Source organism: Dendrobates tinctorius, unplaced genomic scaffold, assembly GCF_039654945.1.
Source record: "Dendrobates tinctorius isolate UK_male_01 unplaced genomic scaffold, ASM3965494v1 ptg000196l, whole genome shotgun sequence".
NCBI lineage: Eukaryota > Metazoa > Chordata > Amphibia > Anura > Dendrobatidae > Dendrobates > Dendrobates tinctorius.
Genome location: NW_027361863.1, coordinates 18,865,183 through 18,883,877, shown reverse-complemented (window position 1 = coordinate 18,883,877; position 18,695 = coordinate 18,865,183). Strand labels below are relative to the sequence as shown.

Genomic DNA, 18,695 nt, shown 5'->3' with positions numbered 1-18,695 from the left:
AATCTCCAGTATATAACCTGTCCTCTCCATTCATCTCTGCCCTAATCTTCCTAATTATGGAAGCAAATCAAGGTACCAGTGCTGTTTTATTACCCTTTTTTCTGTTTGGCCCGATATTATGAATCCTGACAGCATTCCCACTTCAATGAGGACCATATTAGTCACATTTCTTGGTCCAATGTAACTGTGGCAAAAGAAATTACAGGTCATGTTTTAATGATATGACATCAGGGACAACCTTCCGATGAGGAGAATGAAGGGGCCTTCATGGTTTTCCTTCCCAGTTGCGCACCCGGCCATCTGACTGTGCAGGGAACCGTAGCAGGTCGCATGATTGACAATGGAGCAGCGTAGCATTGGTGGTCGGGTGCGCCACTGTGCAAAGGGATACTGTGAACGGGCAACAGCAATGATAGATAGAAGAATAATAGATAATAGATTAATAAGATAAATACATACAGTTGTGGCCAAAAGTATTGACACCCCTGCAATTCTGTCAGATAATGCTGAGTTTCTTCCTGAAAATGATTGCAAACACAAATTCTTTGGTATTATTATCTTCATTTAATTTGTCTTAAATGGAAAAACACAAAAGAGAATGAAGCAAAAAGCAAAACATTGATCATTTCACACAAAACTCCAAAAATGGGCCAGACAAAAGTATTGGCACCCTCAGCCTAATACTTGGTTGCACAACCTTTAGCCAAAATAACTGCGACCAACCGCTTCCGGTAACCATCAATGAGTTTCTTACAATGGTCTGCTGGAATTTTAGACCATTCTTCTTTGGCAAACTGCTCCAGGTCCCTGATATTAGAAGGGTGCCTTCTCCAAACTGCCATTTTTACATCTCTCCACAGGTGTTCTATGGGATTCAGGTCTGGACTCATTGCTGGCCACCTTAGAAGTCTCCAGTGCTTTCTCTCAAACCATTTTCTAGTGCTTTTTGAAGTGTGTTTTGGGTCATTGTCCTGCTGGAAGACCCATGACCACTGAGGGAGACCCAGCTTTCTCACACTGGGCCCTACATTATGCTGCAAAATTTGTTGGTAGTCTTCACACTTCATAATGCCATGCGCACGGTCAAGCAGTCCAGTGCCAGAGGCAGCAAAGCAACCCCAAAACATCAGGGAACCTCCGCCATGTTTGACTGTAGGGACCGTGTTCTTTTCTTTGAATGCCTCTTTTTTTCTCCTGTAAACTCTATGTTGATGCCTTTGCCCAAAAAGCTCTACTTTTGTCTCATCTGACCAGAGAACATTCTTCCAAAACGTTTTAGGCTTTTTCAGGTAAGTTTTGGCAAACTCCAGCCTGGCTTTTTTATGTCTCGGGGTAAGAAGTGGGGTCTTCCTGGGTCTCCTTCCATACAGTCCCTTTTCATTCAGATGCCGACGGATAGTACGGGTTGACACTGTTGTACCCTCGGACTGCAGGGCAGCTTTGGATGTTAGTCGAGGTTCTTTATCCAACATCCGCACAATCTTGCGTTGAAATCTCTTGTCAATTTTTCTTTTCCGTCCACATCTAGGGAGGTCAGCCACAGTGCCATGGGCTTTAAATTTCTTGATGACACTGTGCACGGTAGACACAGGAACATTCTGGTCTTTGGAGATGGACTTGTAGCCTTGAGATTGCTCATGCTTCCTCACAATTTTGTTTCTCAAGTCCTCAGACAGTTCTTTGGTCTTCTTTCTTTTCTCCATGCTCAATGTGGTACACACAAGGACACAGGACAGAGGTTGAGTCAACTTTAATCCATGTCAACTGGCTGCAAGTGTGATTTAGTTATTGCCAACACCTGTTAGGTGCCACAGGTAAGTTACAGGTGCTATTAATTACACAAATTAGAGAAGCATCATATGATTTTTCGAACAGTGCCAATACTTTTGTCCACCCTCTTTTTTATGTTTGGTGTGGAATTATATCCAATTTGGCTTTAGGACAATTCTTTTTGTGTTTTTTCATTTAAGACAAATTAAATGAAGATAATAATAACAAAGAATTTGTGTTTGCAATCATTTTCAGGAAGAAACTGAGTATTATCTGACAGAATTGCAGGGGTGTAATACTTTTGGCCACAACTGTATATAGATAGATAGATAAACTGAGTGATCGATCACAACTAATTTGACCAATTTGCACTTTTCTCCACATATTTTCTGGTATTAGTTGCCTGCTGTTGCTGTTGTAGGATTTTGCTCATCTTTTAGCGCAGTGGAATTATTTATATTTGTGTGGTTCATCTATATTTCAATATAAAGCTTACCTGACTGTTATAACAATAGTAAAAATACAAGAATTCCAGTCACCGAAAACTCTGACATCAATAGTAAATGCCGATCGGACTTTCACTGGTTCCAAATTGTATTTTGCGATGCTCTGTAAGAAATAATGGTCAGGAGGTGACTGATATAATAGAAATGTAAAAAAAAATGTTAAATTAAAAGGAAAATTAAGAGTCTACTAAACATTGCAGCCACCATGTATCACCTCTACTTGTAATGTGCTCAAAACCTAGACCTAAAGAGGAAATCACTCCAGTATCGCAGTGCCTGGTTATGTGCCCTTGGGCTGAGTCTTGAGGCCCAACTTCACTTACACCATCCCTTTCTTGACCTTCTGACTTCACCTTCTAATACAGGTTTTGGATCCGACATTTACCCTTCTGTTCCCGGCCTAGATCTGTCCTGACTTTGCCTTTAGCTCAGTCCTCTCATCTCTCCAGATTCATTGGAATCCGACATTTAAGAGATTCTCTTTCATTTGAATCCAGAAAAATGACGGATAGTCTCCTGGATGTCATTTTTCTTGATTATTTTTGAGGGACATGAAGAGATGAAAAAAACACTTTAAAAAGGATTATAAGAACCCATGTCAGGCGCACCTCTCATCAGTCCTGCTGCCACTGCTCCGCAAATGGTCCTCGGACCGCTTCGGATGAGTTTGTCTGGATCTTTTGACATGTGACCACATGAGATGAAGTTATTGCCAGAAGACCCACACTGAAAACCGATCCGAAGAGTGGAGGACAAGGCAAGAGCTGCGGTGGTAGGGTGGGTGAGCTGCAGGCTCAGGACGGGTGAGATGCGGGTCCAGGGTGTGGGAACTGCAGGCACAGGGAAGACGAGCTGCCAGCACAGGGCAGATGAGTTGCAAGCACAGGGCGAGTGAGCTGCGGGCCCAGGATGGGTGAGCTAGAGGCCCAGGATGGGTGAGCTTTGGGTCCAGGGTGTGAGAACTGAGGGCAGGGCAGGTGAGCTGCGGGCCCAGGGCAGGGGAGCTGTGGGCCCAGGACAGGTGAGCTGGAGGCCCAGGGTGGGTGAGCTGGAGGCCCAGGACGGGTGAGCTTTATGTCCAGGGTGTGAGAACTTAGGGCACAGGGCAGGTGAGCTGTAGGCCCAGGATGGGTGAGCTGGAGGCCCAGGACGGGTGAGCTGGAGGCCCAGGACGGGTGAGAACTGAGGGCACAGGGCAGGTGAGCTGCAGGCCCAGGATAGGAGAGCAGGAGGCCCAGGGTGAGTGAGCTGGAGGCCCAGGAGGGGTGAGCTTTATGTCCAGGGTGTGAGAACTGAGGGCACAGGGCAGGTGAGCTGCAGGCCCAGGATAGGTGAGCAGGAGGCCCAGGGTGAGTGAGCTGGAGGCCCAGGAGGGGTGAGCTTTATGTCCAGGGTGTGAGAAGTTAGGGCACAGGGCAGGTGAGCTGCAGGCCCAGGACGGGTGAGCTGCAGGCCCAGGACGGGTGAGAACTGAGGGCACAGGGCAGGTGAGCTGCGGGCCCAGGATAGGTGAGCTGGAGGCCCAGGGTGAGTGAGCTTTGGGCCCAGGGTGTTAACTGCGAGCAAAGGGCAGGTGAACTGCGGGCACAGGGCAGGTAAAATGAAAACTGAACTCTGATTGAATACTATTAGCAACAAGGACACTGACTGTGAACCAGTTCTGATAAATGACACTCGAGAAGTGTCATCCGGTGCAATCTTCACAAGAAAAATAGGCCCCATTCAATCAAAATGATCTAAAAGGAAAACTCTCTTTGTATCTCATAGCAACCAATCAGTGCTCATCTTTCATTTTGCCAGAGTAACCACTAACAGTTCAGTTTCATTTTTTAAACAGCTCTGGTAAAATAAAAGCAGTGCTGTGATTGGTTGCTATGGACGATCGGTTTACCGTGTGACAGATGTGATGAATGAGGCTTTATTCTGTATAAAGCACATTTAAGGCTGGTTTCACATTTGCGTTTTTTTGCGCTGGAAAAAAACGCTTACGTGCGCATGCGTTTTTTCCCCTATATTTAACATGGGTGCGCATACCTGCGCGCTGGCATGCGCACGTATGCGATTTTCATGCGCTGCGTTTTTTTGGGGTGTGCGTTTGTATTTTCCAGACGCAGCATGTTGCATTTTTTGGCCCTGCAAAAAAGCGCATGAGCACGTATGCGCACGTTTTGCGCTAAAAATGGCCATTATAGCCTATGGATGCGCATACGTGCGCACTGGCATGCGCATGTAAGCGTTTTTTTAGCGCTGCGTTTTTTTGGTGGTGTCCACTTGTTGTACTAGTTATAATCTTCTAAAGTCAAAAAAAAAAAGTCTATATAAAGGAGGTGCCTGCCAAAACTCTGCCACTACTACACTGACAGATTGGAGAGCAGACAGTCAACAAGGAACCCATCTTCTATCAGCGAAGAATGTGAGTATATTACATTATATGCCTGTCCTTTTAAATTATGTATGTACTAATGATTTTTATTATTTTTACATGCAGTATGTCTTCAGAATCCGAGTATTCCCCATCGCGGCAGGAATTGGCGCAAGCAGACCGTGAGGTGATTATTTTCGTGCATCTGGTAAGTATATCTGCTGCTTCTCCAAATCTCTTACGTTTTTTTCAACTTTTTTAAGACATCGTCATCATCATCTTCTGCGGACGGGACTAGTGAGGGTGAAGAGCAGGAGCAGCGAAGCCAAGTCCCGGTGGTGATACGGAATGTATGTATCAAATGATTTGTAATGTTCTTTATTTTTTATCTTCTATTTTTACTCTTTTTTATGTTTCTTTTTTTGTAACTTTTTATTCAATTTAAATTTGATTATTCTAATGAATGTGTTTTGTCTAGGTTCCACAACGGGATGAAGACGTCTACCTGGATAATGAGCAGCTCATCAGCCTGGTCCAGGAGCGTTCGCCGTTGTGGGACAGCCGTGACCGGCTGCACAAGGACATTGTGGTGACCCGGCGGCTATGGAATGAGGTGGCCGCAGCGTTGATGGATGGCTGGGACAGCGCCACAGCATCCTCCAAAAAGGCGTTTAGTGAGTATTTCCCTGCTCTGTATTGTGCCGCAGTGACTGTTGTCCTTGACGGCACTGTTGGGCTTCGTGCTAGGCATATTCTAGCAGGAAACCCAACAGTGTCATCGGGGTCTACAGTGACTGCTTTGAGTATTGTATTGCTACATTGTGCCGCAGTGACTGTTGTCCTTGACGGCACTGTTGGGTTTCGTGCTAGGTGTATTCTAGCAGGAAACCCAACAGTGTCATCGGGGTCTACAGTGACTGCTTTGAGTATTGTATTGCTACATTGTGCCGCAGTGACTGTTGTCCTTGACGGCACTGTTGGGTTTCGTGCTAGGTGTATTCTAGCAGGAAACCCAACAGTGTCATCGGGGTCTACAGTGACTGCTTTGAGTATTGTATTGCTACATTGTGCCGCAGTGACTGTTGTCCTTGACGGCACTGTTGGGTTTCGTGCTAGGTGTATTCTAGCAGGAAACCCAACAGTGTCATCGGGGTCTACAGTGACTGCTTTGAGTATTGTATTGCTACATTGTGCCGCAGTGACTGTTGTCCTTGACGGCACTGTTGGGTTTCGTGCTAGGTGTATTCTAGCAGGAAACCCAACAGTGTCATCGGGGTCTACAGTGACTGCTTTGAGTATTGTATTGCTACATTGTGCCGCAGTGACTGTTGTCCTTGACGGCACTGTTGGGTTTCGTGCTAGGTGTATTCTAGCATGAAACCCAACAGTGTCATCGGGGTCTACAGTGACTGCTTTGAGTATTGTATTGCTATATTGTGCCGCATTGACTGTTGTCCTTGACGGCACTGTTTTTTTTTTTAACAACAGTGGACAAAGTCCGAACACGTTGGCGTTCGATCAAGGACCGCTTCAACAGTGATGTTCGTGCTGAGGGCCAGGTTCGCAGTGGATCTGCGTCAAGGACCAGAACTAGATACCGTCACTATCACGCGTTGCAGTTCCTAAGACCGGTCCTTGCCACGAGATCGTAAGTATTATAAATTTTGGGTTTTTATTTTTATTAATCTGTGTTTTTCTAATCCACAGCTGATGCTTCTTGTAAAGGCATGGTAGTAATGATTTTCATTTCTTCCACAGCACCTGGAGCAGCACCTTGCAACCTGGCCCTGGAGCGGTCCTTCCTCGGACGTCCTCTGACCCGTCCCAGCCATCCGACAGCCAGGAAGCACCTTGCAGGTCAACCACACACACAGCTGGTGACCAGGAAGCTGGGCCATCAGGTGTTCCCCTGTCCCAGGTCTCTGCCACTGGTTATGCGGGCACTACCCGCCAGCGGCAGAGGGCCTTGGACCGGAATGTCTTGCCCGAGTTTATGCATTTGAGCGAGGCCTTTAATTCCAGCCTCAAGTCACTGTCCGACAGAGTTGAAAGCGGTTTTGCACTCATGGAACGTGGTTTTAACCACTTTGAACACCGCTTCAATTCTGTAGAACAGCGCCTTGACCGTCTGGAGGCCGACCTCAACAGACCAGCACACCATTTTTTTAGTAAGATTGAAAAGGGCATGGCGGAACACCTTAGTCCTGAGCAACAGCTGAATGTGCTGCAGGCCTGCAACAATGCTTTCTTGCAGGCTATGCAGCATAATCGGTACGGTCAGCAGTCAGTGGTGTCATTTCCACCTGTGCCACCATTGACTCGCTTCACCTCACTACCGACTTGTGCTGCATACCACTGCACGGACACCTCTATTCAAAGCCAGGACACCCACCGTTACACCACCACAAGTCTGAGTGCAGCTGGTCACTTCACCGACACCACCATGGCAAGCGCTGCTCCTGTCTGGAGCACCACCGCCACTCCCATGCATGCGTGGAGCTCAGCCACCACTAGGCAAACATGGAACAGCCCTGCCGCTACAACAACATGTAGTAGCCCTGCCACCACCACTCTGCAAACCTGGACCATCACTGCCGCCACCAGTCCTCCTGCAAGGACGAGCACTGCCAACGAAGAGCAGCAGCAGCAGCCACCTCAGCAGCAGCCACCTCAGCAGCAGCAGCAGCCACCTCAGCAGCAGCAGCAGCCACCTCAGCAGCAGCAGCAACCACCTCAGCAGCAGCAGCAACCACCTCAGCAGCAGCAGCCACCTCAGCAGCAGCAGCAGCCACCTCAGCAGCAGCTGCCACCTCAGCAGCAGCAGCAGCCACCTCAGCAGCAGCAGCAGCCACACCAGCAGACGGGGGACCTACATTCAATATTTGCCCCTAGTTCAAGGCGAAATCTATCAAGGCGGGCATTGGGCCAAAGTCGGTCCAGGCACACAAGCCTACGGCGACATGCCATTACAACTAATGTACCTGAACAGATTTCCTCTCCTCCAAGTGTTCCTAGTTTAATTCCCTTAACTGGACTACCTTCCCCCACAAGTTTTGTTGCCCCTTCCCCTCAAACACCGTCTTCAACTGCAAGTGTTGCATATTCCCTGCACACCCCCAAATTGAAACCATCTGCCCCCAAACACCGGAAAAAATAATTTTTTGGTTTATTTTTGTGATTAAAAATAAATTTACATTTGTGGTTCACCATTACAAAGTTTCATTAATGTTGTTTGCGCCGCTCACACACACTGATGGGTAAATACATGTTAAAAACCAACCCAAGGCCTAGTATAGTCATATGTGAAATAACACGGACTAGTATAGTCATACCAAGGCCTAGTGTAATAACTCGAGTTTTACCAACTTGGATCTGGTTTCATGAAAAACAAACTGTTGAAACTTGTCTTAAAAATAAGTTTCTTTCTAGTTTCACCAGTTTGTTTTTCGTGAAACAAGATCCTAGTTGGTAAAAATCGAGTAGGCCTTGGTATTACTATACTAAGCCGTGGTATTTCACATATTACTATACTACTAGCCCCAAGGCCTACTATACTCATATTTGAAATACCACGGCCTAGTGTAGTCATTCCAAGGCCTAGTGTAATAACTCTAGTTTTACCAACTAGAATCTGGTTTCATGAAAAACAAACTGTTGAAACTTGTCTAAAAAATAAGTTTCTTTCTAGTTTCACCAGTTTGTTTTTTGTGAAACAAGATGCTAGTTGTTAAAAATCGAGTTATTACAGTAGGCCTTGGTATGACTATACTAGGCCGTGGTATTTCACATATTACTATACTACTAGCCCCAAGGCCTACTATACTCATATTTGAAATACCACGGCCTAGTGTAGTCATTACAAGGCCTAGTGTAATACTCGAGTTTTACCAACTAGAATCTGGTTTCATGAAAAACAAACTGTTGAAACTTGTCAAGTTTCACCAGTTTGTTTTTCGTGAAACAAGATCCTAGTTGGCAAAAATCGAGTAGGCCTTGGTATGACTATACTAGGCCGTGGTATTTCACATATGACTATACTAGTAGCCCCAAGGCCTACTATACTCATATTTGAAATACCACGGCCTAGTATAGTCATTCCAAGGCCTAGTGTAATAACTTGTAAGTTGGAATGGAGCAGATTACATTCATCCACTCAATGCTGACTTGTATTCCCCATGGACTTTCATTGGGGTTGGGTTTTGAGGGTTGTGTTTTGAGAAAATCACATACTTTTTTTTCAACTAGTTGCACAATTTTCTCTTGAAAAAAATTGGTTTCCCGATTCATGGCCTGCAGCTTTGCTCGTTCCAATATATTTTTATTTAATTGGAGTTTAAAAAATATAGTGCACTCAGTAATGGTATCAAATAAGGTTTTTTATTACCATAAACAAACAAAAACATTACACCATTTCATCTTGCCAGTGCACCCGTCCTACATCAGAAATAAAGTAGGCCGCAAATTGGTCCCTCATTTGGCCAACTTCAACGGATGACCTGAGAGTGTGCTGAGTGAATTCAGGCAATGGGTTAGGAGCATCATCGTCCAGTTCAAAGGTCGGGTGCTCTTTAGCCATCACAAAGTTATGTAGAACCACACAGGCCTTCACCACCTCATCGACTGTTTCAAGTTTAAGATTAATGGCCGTGCCCAGAATTCGCCATCTGGAGACAAGAATCCCAAAAGCACACTCGACAGTTCTTCTGGCCCTGGTCAGCCTGTAATTAAATATTTTTTTGGTGTGGTCCAAGTCCCGGCTGGAGTAGGGTTTCAGTAAGTTTCCGCACATTTGAAAAGCCTCATCGCCAACCATTACAAAGGGCAGTGGCGGAGCTTCGGTGTGAGGAAGAGGCCGTGGCATAGGGAAATTAAATTGGTTGCCATACAACCTCCGGCCCATGTCTGAGTTTTTAAAAGCCTGTGAGTCATTACCACGGCCAAATGCTCCAATGTCCACTGCTACAAACATACATCCGGCATCCGCAATCGCCATGAGTACTATTGAAAAGTACTTTTTGTAATTATAGTACTCAGATCCCGTTCTTTGGGGTTTGATGATCCGTATGTGTTTCCCATCAACAGCTCCCAAACAGTTGGGAAAATTGCATACTGTCCAGAATTTGTCAGCAATTTCCATCCACTTTTCAGCGGTGGGCAGGGGCATAAATTCTGGACAAAGAACATTCCAGAGAGCCCGGCAGGTATCAGCAACAATTCCAGACAAGGTAGAAATTCCAATATGGTACTGGAAGTGTAGTGAAGATAGGGTTTCTCCAGTCGCCAGGAATCTGTGAACAGACAAAGAAGTAAAATTAATATTTCTGTATATTATTTTAAAAAACTATAAAATAAAATATTAGTACATTCACGAAAACTAATTACCCAAGGTTTTGAATACTAAATTTAAAAAAAAAACATCAGACCGTACCCCTTGGTTTTTAAAACATACCGTAATGTCACCAGTAGCCGTTCCTCAGGAGGAATCGCACGACGGAGCTGTGTGTCCTGTCTCCGGATGGATTGTTGGACACGAGCAAGCAAATCCATGAAACTTTCGTGGGACATCCGGATATAATCTGTAAATTTCTCCGGGTTTGACTGGAGCTCGCTGTAGAGGGTGTGGTATGCCCCACGGCTCTCCCGGAGTTCAACAATCGGATGTATCCACATACGCCGCCGTCTTCGCTGCCTCTCTCTCTTCCTTTGTTCATGGCAAGCAACTGCATACGCCTGAGCCATCGCGATGTCCAAATCCAAGTTGAAGTGAAAACTCTTCCAGCGCAGATCCATGGTCACGAGAAGAATCAAGCAAATGTGAAGAATACTGTAGACAGGGTCTATATATTAACATACCACACCCACAATGAAGTCCCATTGGTCTTGTGTGTTGTTGAATGGTTGTTTTTTCTTTTTTTGGGGGTTTTTCCAAAGTCTGTAAAAAAACGCAAACGCACAAAAAACGCATACAAACGCACAAAAACGCTGCGTTTTTTTCCTGCATGCGCATAAAAATGCTTGAAAAAAACGCAGCGTTTGTATGCGTTTTTTTAATGCGTTTTTTTGCGGGAAAAACGCGCAGCAAAAAAAAGCAAGTGTGAAACTAGCCTTAGGCCTCATTTATGAAAACTGAACCCGGGTTTCATTTTTTTTTAAGCAGTTCTGGTACAATATAAGCTGCGCTGTGATTGGTTGCTGTGGCACTTTTTCCTTATAGACCCCTCGGGGGGGGGTCAGTGCTTGGGACCCACAAATCCATATACGAAACCCTTCATGAGTCACCTGAACATGAACGCATCCATTTCCTTCGACGAAAAGCCTGTATTTCCCGGGGATGTTTGGTAGTGGCGACTTCTGGAGGAGAAGACGATTGGTTTCATCCACCCTGAATGTCACCACGACTGTTCTGCCGTTATAAACCGTAATGACCAAAGAACCTCTCGGGTTGGACGTTAAAGCGAGGAACTTGGTCACAGCCTGAATGGCAACGACTGTGTCCTGTGAGAGGCAAAAATTAATACTGTAAAAGTAGAAGATGGCGCAAAAGACACTGAACATTCTGGAAGCTTTACCTGCGTGGAGCCATATCCCCCCTGGGGACTCTGCTGTTTGATCAACCAACTGACAATTCGATAGGCTTTAGCGACGTCACTTGCCGGAACCGCGGTGCCAGTAACTAACGCCAGCACAATGTATGCGCTTAACTCCACGCTGGCGGTGCCTTGATAGTTCTGAAGAGAGTACGTCCAGTACAAGTCGTCTCCTGAGTGAGAGACATGCCACGTGGTCATCAACAACAGGAATAATATATGTGACGACATGGGCAAAAAATACTTTATTCCAACCCACCACTACAAAAATGGAAGATTTCCTACATTTTCTCACCTGACAAAAAAAAAACAAGTACTGCGAACCTAAATCCACAGTCAATTTTCCGTATCTATCATGTAGAATTCTACAGTGGTTTAATGCAAGTATCGCTATAAATTTTAACCTACAGTTTCCATCAAAATTATCCCCAAGATTTATTAGCAAAATGTACAAATTTTCTGCAATAAACTAATGAAACAAGAACAAAGCAAATACAGTTGCTCAACACAACTACTATAACAAATGCTTTCTCCAAATTCAGCACAAAATGCCACTTTTACTGACTACTACAGTCTCATAATAGTGTACACACCCTTCATGACCAGTGTGTTTAATACTTAGTAGACCCTCTCTAGCTGTTATCACTTGCTGACCCTCTGGCTGTCGTGATCTGAATATGCATTTCCAGACAGCAGCATCTACTACCGTTCCTGTGGAATCTTAGCCCATTCCTCATGGGATATGGCCTCCTGGTTGCTAATATTCTTCGGTTGTCAAGAGAGAGGTACAAAAAGTTAAGAGAAGATCAGGATTCAGGTTCATGGAATGTTCCTAAAGATACAGCTGAATGCAGAGGTTGCAAAGCTAAACTACCTGGATGCAGCAGAAAGAGGAAGCCATCACTTTCTGCCACCAGATTCCTGAGAAGGACATTGTTCAAAGTTTTTGAGTAACTACAAACCACCTGAGGTAGGTGATCAGGTTTCAGTGTGCATAGTATGGTGCATATTAAACGCTGAAGGTCCCTTTGCCCGAATTCCAAGACGCCACCTCTACTGACCCAAAGCACACAAAGAATCACCTTCAATATGTTCAAAACCATATAAATAAGCCACACAAGTTTAGCCGCTCTTTTATGTTAACCAATGAATCAAAACATGAACTTTTCAGGCTTATAGGTCAGCGGTATGTTTGGAAAAGGAAGAATGAAGCAGATGCTGAAAAGGACAACCTCACTAAAATGCAACTTGGTGGCAGTTTGGTACAGTGATGAATAGCAGTGGCTCATTCCCTACACTGACCCTATAGTGAAGCATAGCAGTGTTCGGAGGTATACAGTGAAGCATAAGTTTTCAGGGTCAGAAGAAGCAAATCAGAGGAATTAGCTTATAGATGCCTACAGGGAAACATGGCAGTGACTCAGAGATGACTACAGTGAAGCATGGTGAAGGCTCGGTGATGCCTACAGAGAATACTGCTGATGGTTTACTGATGCCTACAGTGAAGCATGACGATGGATCAATGCTGCCTACTGTGAAGTATGGTGGTAGCTTGGAGTTGACAGCAATGAAACATTGCAAAGGCTTGATAATGTTTACAGTGAAGCATGGCGGTGGCTAAAACTGCAACAATCTCACAGAGGCATCCAGGTGACCACAGACGTTACGACCTAAACAGGAGCATCTTCTGATGAGAAGTGTGGTAAAAAAAGTTGACAAGCAAGTTCACTGCAGTTAACTAAAGAATTAGAAAGCCGAATGTGGTTGAGGTGTTTCCCATCACCAATGCATGTCCATGAAGGAAGCCGCTCCTAAAGTCCATGCACAAAAAAGCCCCCTACTGTTTGCCAGGGTCCATGATGAAAAATATGAAGAATACTGGGACTTTATACTCTGGAGGGTTGAGACCAAGATAAATATTTTTGGAACTGATGGTTTCAAAACAGTATGGTGTAAAGGTGAGGAGTCCAAAGAAAAATGCATGGTGCCTACAGTGAGACCTGGTGGTGTCAGTGTCCTTATATACAGTGCCTTGCGAAAGTATTCGGCCCCCTGGAACCTGAGACTGGGACGGAGATTTGTCTTCCAACAAGACAATGATCCTAAACATAAAGCAAAATCTACAATGGAATCGTTCACAAATAAACATATCCAGGTGTTAGAATGGCCAAGTCACAGTCCAGACCTGAATCTAATCGAGAATCTGTGGAAAGAGCTGAAAACTGCTGATCACAAACGATCTCCATCCAACCTCACTGAGCTCGAGCTGTTTGCCAAGGAAGAATGGGTAAGAATTTCAGTCTCTCGATGTACAAAACTGATAGAGACATACCCCAAGCGACTTGCAGCTGTAATCGCAGCAAAAGGTGGCGCAACAAAGTATTAAGTTAAAGGGGCCGAATAATATTGTACAATAATATTGTACACCCCAGTGTTCAGTTTTTGAATTTCCACAAAAATTTAAAATAACCAATACATTTCGTTCAACTTCACAATTGTGTTCCACTTGTTGTTGATTCTTCACCAAAAATTTACATTTGTTATCTTTATGTTTGAAGCATGATATGTGGGAAAAGGATGAAAAGTTCCAAGGGGGCCGAATACTTTTGCAAGGCACTGTAGGGCCTCAGGAGTGCTGCTGATATGTGGGGTCTACATGTCTTTGATGGCATCATGCATTCACAGATGTGCTGACCTCACCTGTAGGTGTCACAAAAAGTCAACTTTGTGGTAAAAAAAACTTGTTCCCATGTGGCAGAACTTGGTTACAGATTTTGCTACTGTAGATAAGTAAAATACAAAAAAAAACTATACACTCCTGTCATGGCGCTTCCGGGAAAGCTTTGCCTGATCCCCTTTGTACAACCGGCCTTCTGCAATAATGTTTCAACATCTCTAATTGGATTAGTCACAAGGAAGGAGACATTGTCACAGGAGAACAGACGCATAAAGACTAGCAGGGACCAGACGCATAAAGACTAGCAGGGACCAGACGCATAAAGACTAGCAGGGACCAGACGCATAAAGACTAGCAGGGACCAGACGCATAAAGACTAGCAGGGACCAGACGCATAAAGACTAGCAGGGACCAGACGCATAAAGACTAGCAGGGACCAGACGCATAAAGACTAGCAGGGACCAGACGCATAAAGACTAGCAGGGACCAGACGCATAAAGACTAGCAGGGACCAGACGCATAAAGACTAGCAGGGAACAGACGCATAAAGACTAGCAGGGAACAGACGCATAAAGACTAGCAGGGACCAGACGCATAAAGACTAGCAGGGACCAGACGCATAAAGACTAGCAGGGACCAGACGCATAAAGACTAGCAGGGAACAGACGCATAAAGACTAGCAGGGAACAGACGCATAAAGACTAGCAGGGAACAGACGCATAAAGACTAGCAGGGAACAGACGCATAAAGACTAGCAGGGACCAGACGCATAAAGACTAGCAGGGACCAGACGCATAAAGACTAGCAGGGACCAGACGCATAAAGACTAGCAGGGACCAGACGCATAAAGACTAGCAGGGAACAGACGCATAAAGACTAGCAGGGAACAGACGCATAAAGACTAGCAGGGAACAGACGCATAAAGACTAGCAGGGAACAGACGCATAAAGACTAGCAGGGAACAGACGCATAAAGACTAGCAGGGACCAGACGCATAAAGACTAGCAGGGACCAGACGCATAAAGACTAGCAGGGACCAGACGCATAAAGACTAGCAGGGACCAGACGCATAAAGACTAGCAGGGACCAGACACATAAAGACTAGTAGGGACCAGACGCCTAAAGACTAGCAGGGAACAGACGCATAAAGACTAGCAGGCACCAGACGCATAAAGACTAGCAGGGAACAGACACATAAAGACTAGCAGGGACCAGACACATAAAGACTAGCAGGGAACAGACACATAAAGACTAGCAGGGGCCAGTCAAAGGAACTCTCAGAGTTACAGGTGTTTTCCGGTTTTAGACAATCTATGTTCCCCTACAGCAGTATATATATATATATATATATATATATATATATATATATATATATATATATATATATATATATATATACACACATACATACATACATATACACACACACATTTTCCACTTTTTGAAAAAAACTTTTTCTGGACTTTCCATTATCCACAGCAGTCAGGTTTTTTGTGGATTTAGAGTTCATAACTCAACTCGATAAAGAAAATTCACAACAAATCCACAACATGAACTACGGTAATATTCTGCGGATTTAACATATTAATGGATCCATTTTGATGCTACCGACTGAAAAGTTCCCCCCCCCCCCACAAATTCAGACAGAAATGCCACACTACCACAGTATCATTGTGTGAAAACGTCCTAAAAACACGGAAGGCTCTATGGCAATACTACTGTTTGTGCCATGATTGTTGCACATCACCTAGAGGGGGTGTATAATATGCAATTACAAAATGATTCCCATACCGAGATCCCGAGTTGGTTCCGGAGGTCCAATCCCATGTCCTTCCCAACTAACAGTTCCATAACTCAGGAAAGAAGAAGAAACACGCTTTCAATCACAACATTGATGGGAATGGCGTAATCATCTGGACAGCGACCCCATAGGGCCATTCACTACTACAAATCTATGACTGCCATCATACATTATACCCCGCAGCCCACAGACCCTGATGACATTACCTGAGGACACGACAACCAGAAAAAGTTTGATCAGAAGCATCTGCTTGATTGCCAGTTCATCAGCCAGTGCAAAGGTGTACGCCATCAGCGCCATGGTGTACGGATTCGCTATGCTCGGTGCTAGGTTTCTCAAACATAAGAGCCCCTGAGCCACTATAGGGTCCTGGTAGATAAAGGAGACACTATTATTATTATTATTATTATTATTATTATTATTATTATATCCTATGTATTCTGGATCCTACAACATGATGGGGAATGGGGGCAACTGAATGACATTAACAATAGTGACATTTTGAACAAAAAAAAAAAAAGGGTCTCAATCGTCATCCTTTTTAGTGGGAATGCAAACCAATGTTTTCACTATGACCCTATAATGTAATGTGGATGTATTCCCCTGTCCCACACTTCTGCGCTACCCTCCCTGCCAAGAATCTGGGGCACGTGCTCTTCATTTTACTCACAGTCGGCAGCTTCCCAGCTTCCAAGAAAGCCATTACGATATAACAGCTGTGTGACACATCGTCTTCCACCCCACCCTGGAACGGATACAATATATTCATATCACCGTCATGGGGAACTTTATATCAGGCTCTCATTTCATTATAGGTTTATTAAAATTCTGTTATTGAAGTTAAAATGTACAAACGTATTACTGGTTCTCATAAAAGGCTATTCATGCAACAACACATAGGGGGCAGTATTATAGTAGTTATATTCTTGTACATAGGGGGCAGTATTATAGTAGCTATATTCTTGTATATAGGGGGCAGTATTATAGTAGTTATATTCTTGTATATAGGGGGCAGTATTATAGTAGTTATATTCTTGTACATAGGGGGCAGTATTATAGTAGTTATATTCTTGTATATAGGGGGCAGTATTATAGTAGTTATATTCTTGTATATAGGGGGCAGTATTATAGTAGTTATATTCTTGTACATAGGGGGCAGTATTATAGTAGTTATATTCTTGTACATAGGAGCAGTATTATAGTAGTTATATTCCTGTACATAGGGGGCAGTATTATAGTAGTTATATTCCTGTACATAGGGGGCAGTATTATAGTAGTTATATTCTTGTACATAGGAGCAGTATTATAGTAGATATATTCTTGTACATAGGAGCAGTATTATAGTAGTTATATTCCTGTACATAGGGGGCAGTATTATAGTAGTTATATTCCTGTACATAGGGGGCAGTATTATAGTAGTTATATTCTTGTATATAGGGGGCAGTATTATAGTAGTTATATTCTTGTACATAGGGGCAATTTTTATTGTATAAAACCAACAAATACAATTAAAATAAACAGAATTCTTCCTTAATACAAAACATAAATTCTCATGAATGCATCAGACAATAATTATAGAACTAAATTAATACATTAGGAATAAAGGTAACTTAGATTTCACTCCTGTGGAAGGAAGAATATGAAATAAACACTTTTAGTAACACGATCATGTTATGATCCCACAGACACATTCCTCCATAGTTTCTCATTACTCTGACTTTTCTTTATCTCTATCGCTCTTATCCATCTGAGCTCGGACAGTATCTTTGTGGCTGCAGTGACGGGATGGAAGGGCTCGCTGTGGAGAGACACTCGGGTTCTCATGTGCCAGTGGTAATACTTAATGGTGGTAATGATCAGGTACATTGTCCCCCTGTCGATGTTACCGTCAGTGGATGGGACACCATAGATAATGTCAGGGTATTTCAGGGACAGCAGTCTGGGGATTTTCAGTTTGGTCGATACTTCCGTCCATATTTCCCTACCTCCCCAGCAATCACAAATAAAATGCTCCATGGTTTCCTCCTACTGACAACCAAGGGGACAGTTCCGATCCGAAACACTTAAATATTTTAAGTTCCACCTCACAAAGAGCTTCCCATGTAGCGACAGCCAAGCAATGTCAAAAAACTTTGCTGGAAGTCGCCTCCCGTTGAGGAATCGGAGACTGTCCTGAAGGGTCCTGGTGGCACAATCTCTTAGGGCCAGTGGAGAGTAGAAGAAAGTCCTACATATATGAGAACACAGATCTTTCCTCGTATTACTCTCAATGTAGGACTTCTCCAGTCCCCACTTCCTGACACACTTCAGACCATATTCCAGATACTGGGGGAGGTGGTCACCTGTCCTCCTCCTCCTCTTGAGACTGCCGCCTCGCACCCAAGATTCCGCAAAAGGCAATATCCAATACCTGATACTATTCGCCCACAGGGAGCCACTGTTTGAATCCATGCTCCCAAAATTTACTTTCAGAAACAAGGAGTCAAAGAAAACCCTTGGATTTAACATATCCAGCCCGCCCTCACTCCGCTGTAGGTACGTTATACCCCTCTTTATCAGGTTCATCCTGTTCCCCCACAAGAGCTGGAAGAACAGGCTGAGGAGCCTCGCCGAGAAGGATTCTGGCAAAGGAAAAACGACAGAGACATACAAAAAGACGGGGACCAGGTAAGTCTTCAACATAGCAACCCTTTCTCTGTAAGTCAGCCTCCAGTTCTTCCATCGCTGAACCTTTGCATTTCCAGTCTCCAATTTTTCCTCCCAATTTAGGCTGGCATTATCGTCCCTCCCAAATTTAACCCCTAAGATCTTAATATGGGTGGAGGCCTTAACAAACTGCGGCAGATCAAAGTCTGGGTCAGATTGCAATGTCCACAGAGCTTGACTCTTCTCAAGGTTGACCAGAGACCCGGAGGCCTCTGAGTAACTTCTGATGGCCGCAGACAACATCTGCACCTCATGAGGATTAGATATCACCAGTGTCACATCATCC

General features: G+C 44.3%; 1 protein-coding gene across 1 annotated transcript in view; it reads right to left on the bottom strand.

Annotated features, from left to right (window-relative positions):
* The window catches only part of LOC141056094 (alpha-2-macroglobulin-like protein 1), an 80,927-nt gene that overhangs the window by 6,108 nt on the left and 56,124 nt on the right, over positions 1 to 18,695 (bottom strand). The window contains exons 14-19 of the mRNA XM_073552751.1: positions 16,374 to 16,448; positions 15,910 to 16,072; positions 11,208 to 11,398; positions 10,918 to 11,133; positions 2,267 to 2,379; positions 94 to 184 (exon numbers count right to left, since the gene is read on the bottom strand). Coding sequence (XP_073408852.1) covers positions 94 to 184; positions 2,267 to 2,379; positions 10,918 to 11,133; positions 11,208 to 11,398; positions 15,910 to 16,072; positions 16,374 to 16,448 — 849 coding nt within the window. The remainder of the gene's footprint in view (positions 1 to 93; positions 185 to 2,266; positions 2,380 to 10,917; positions 11,134 to 11,207; positions 11,399 to 15,909; positions 16,073 to 16,373; positions 16,449 to 18,695) is intronic.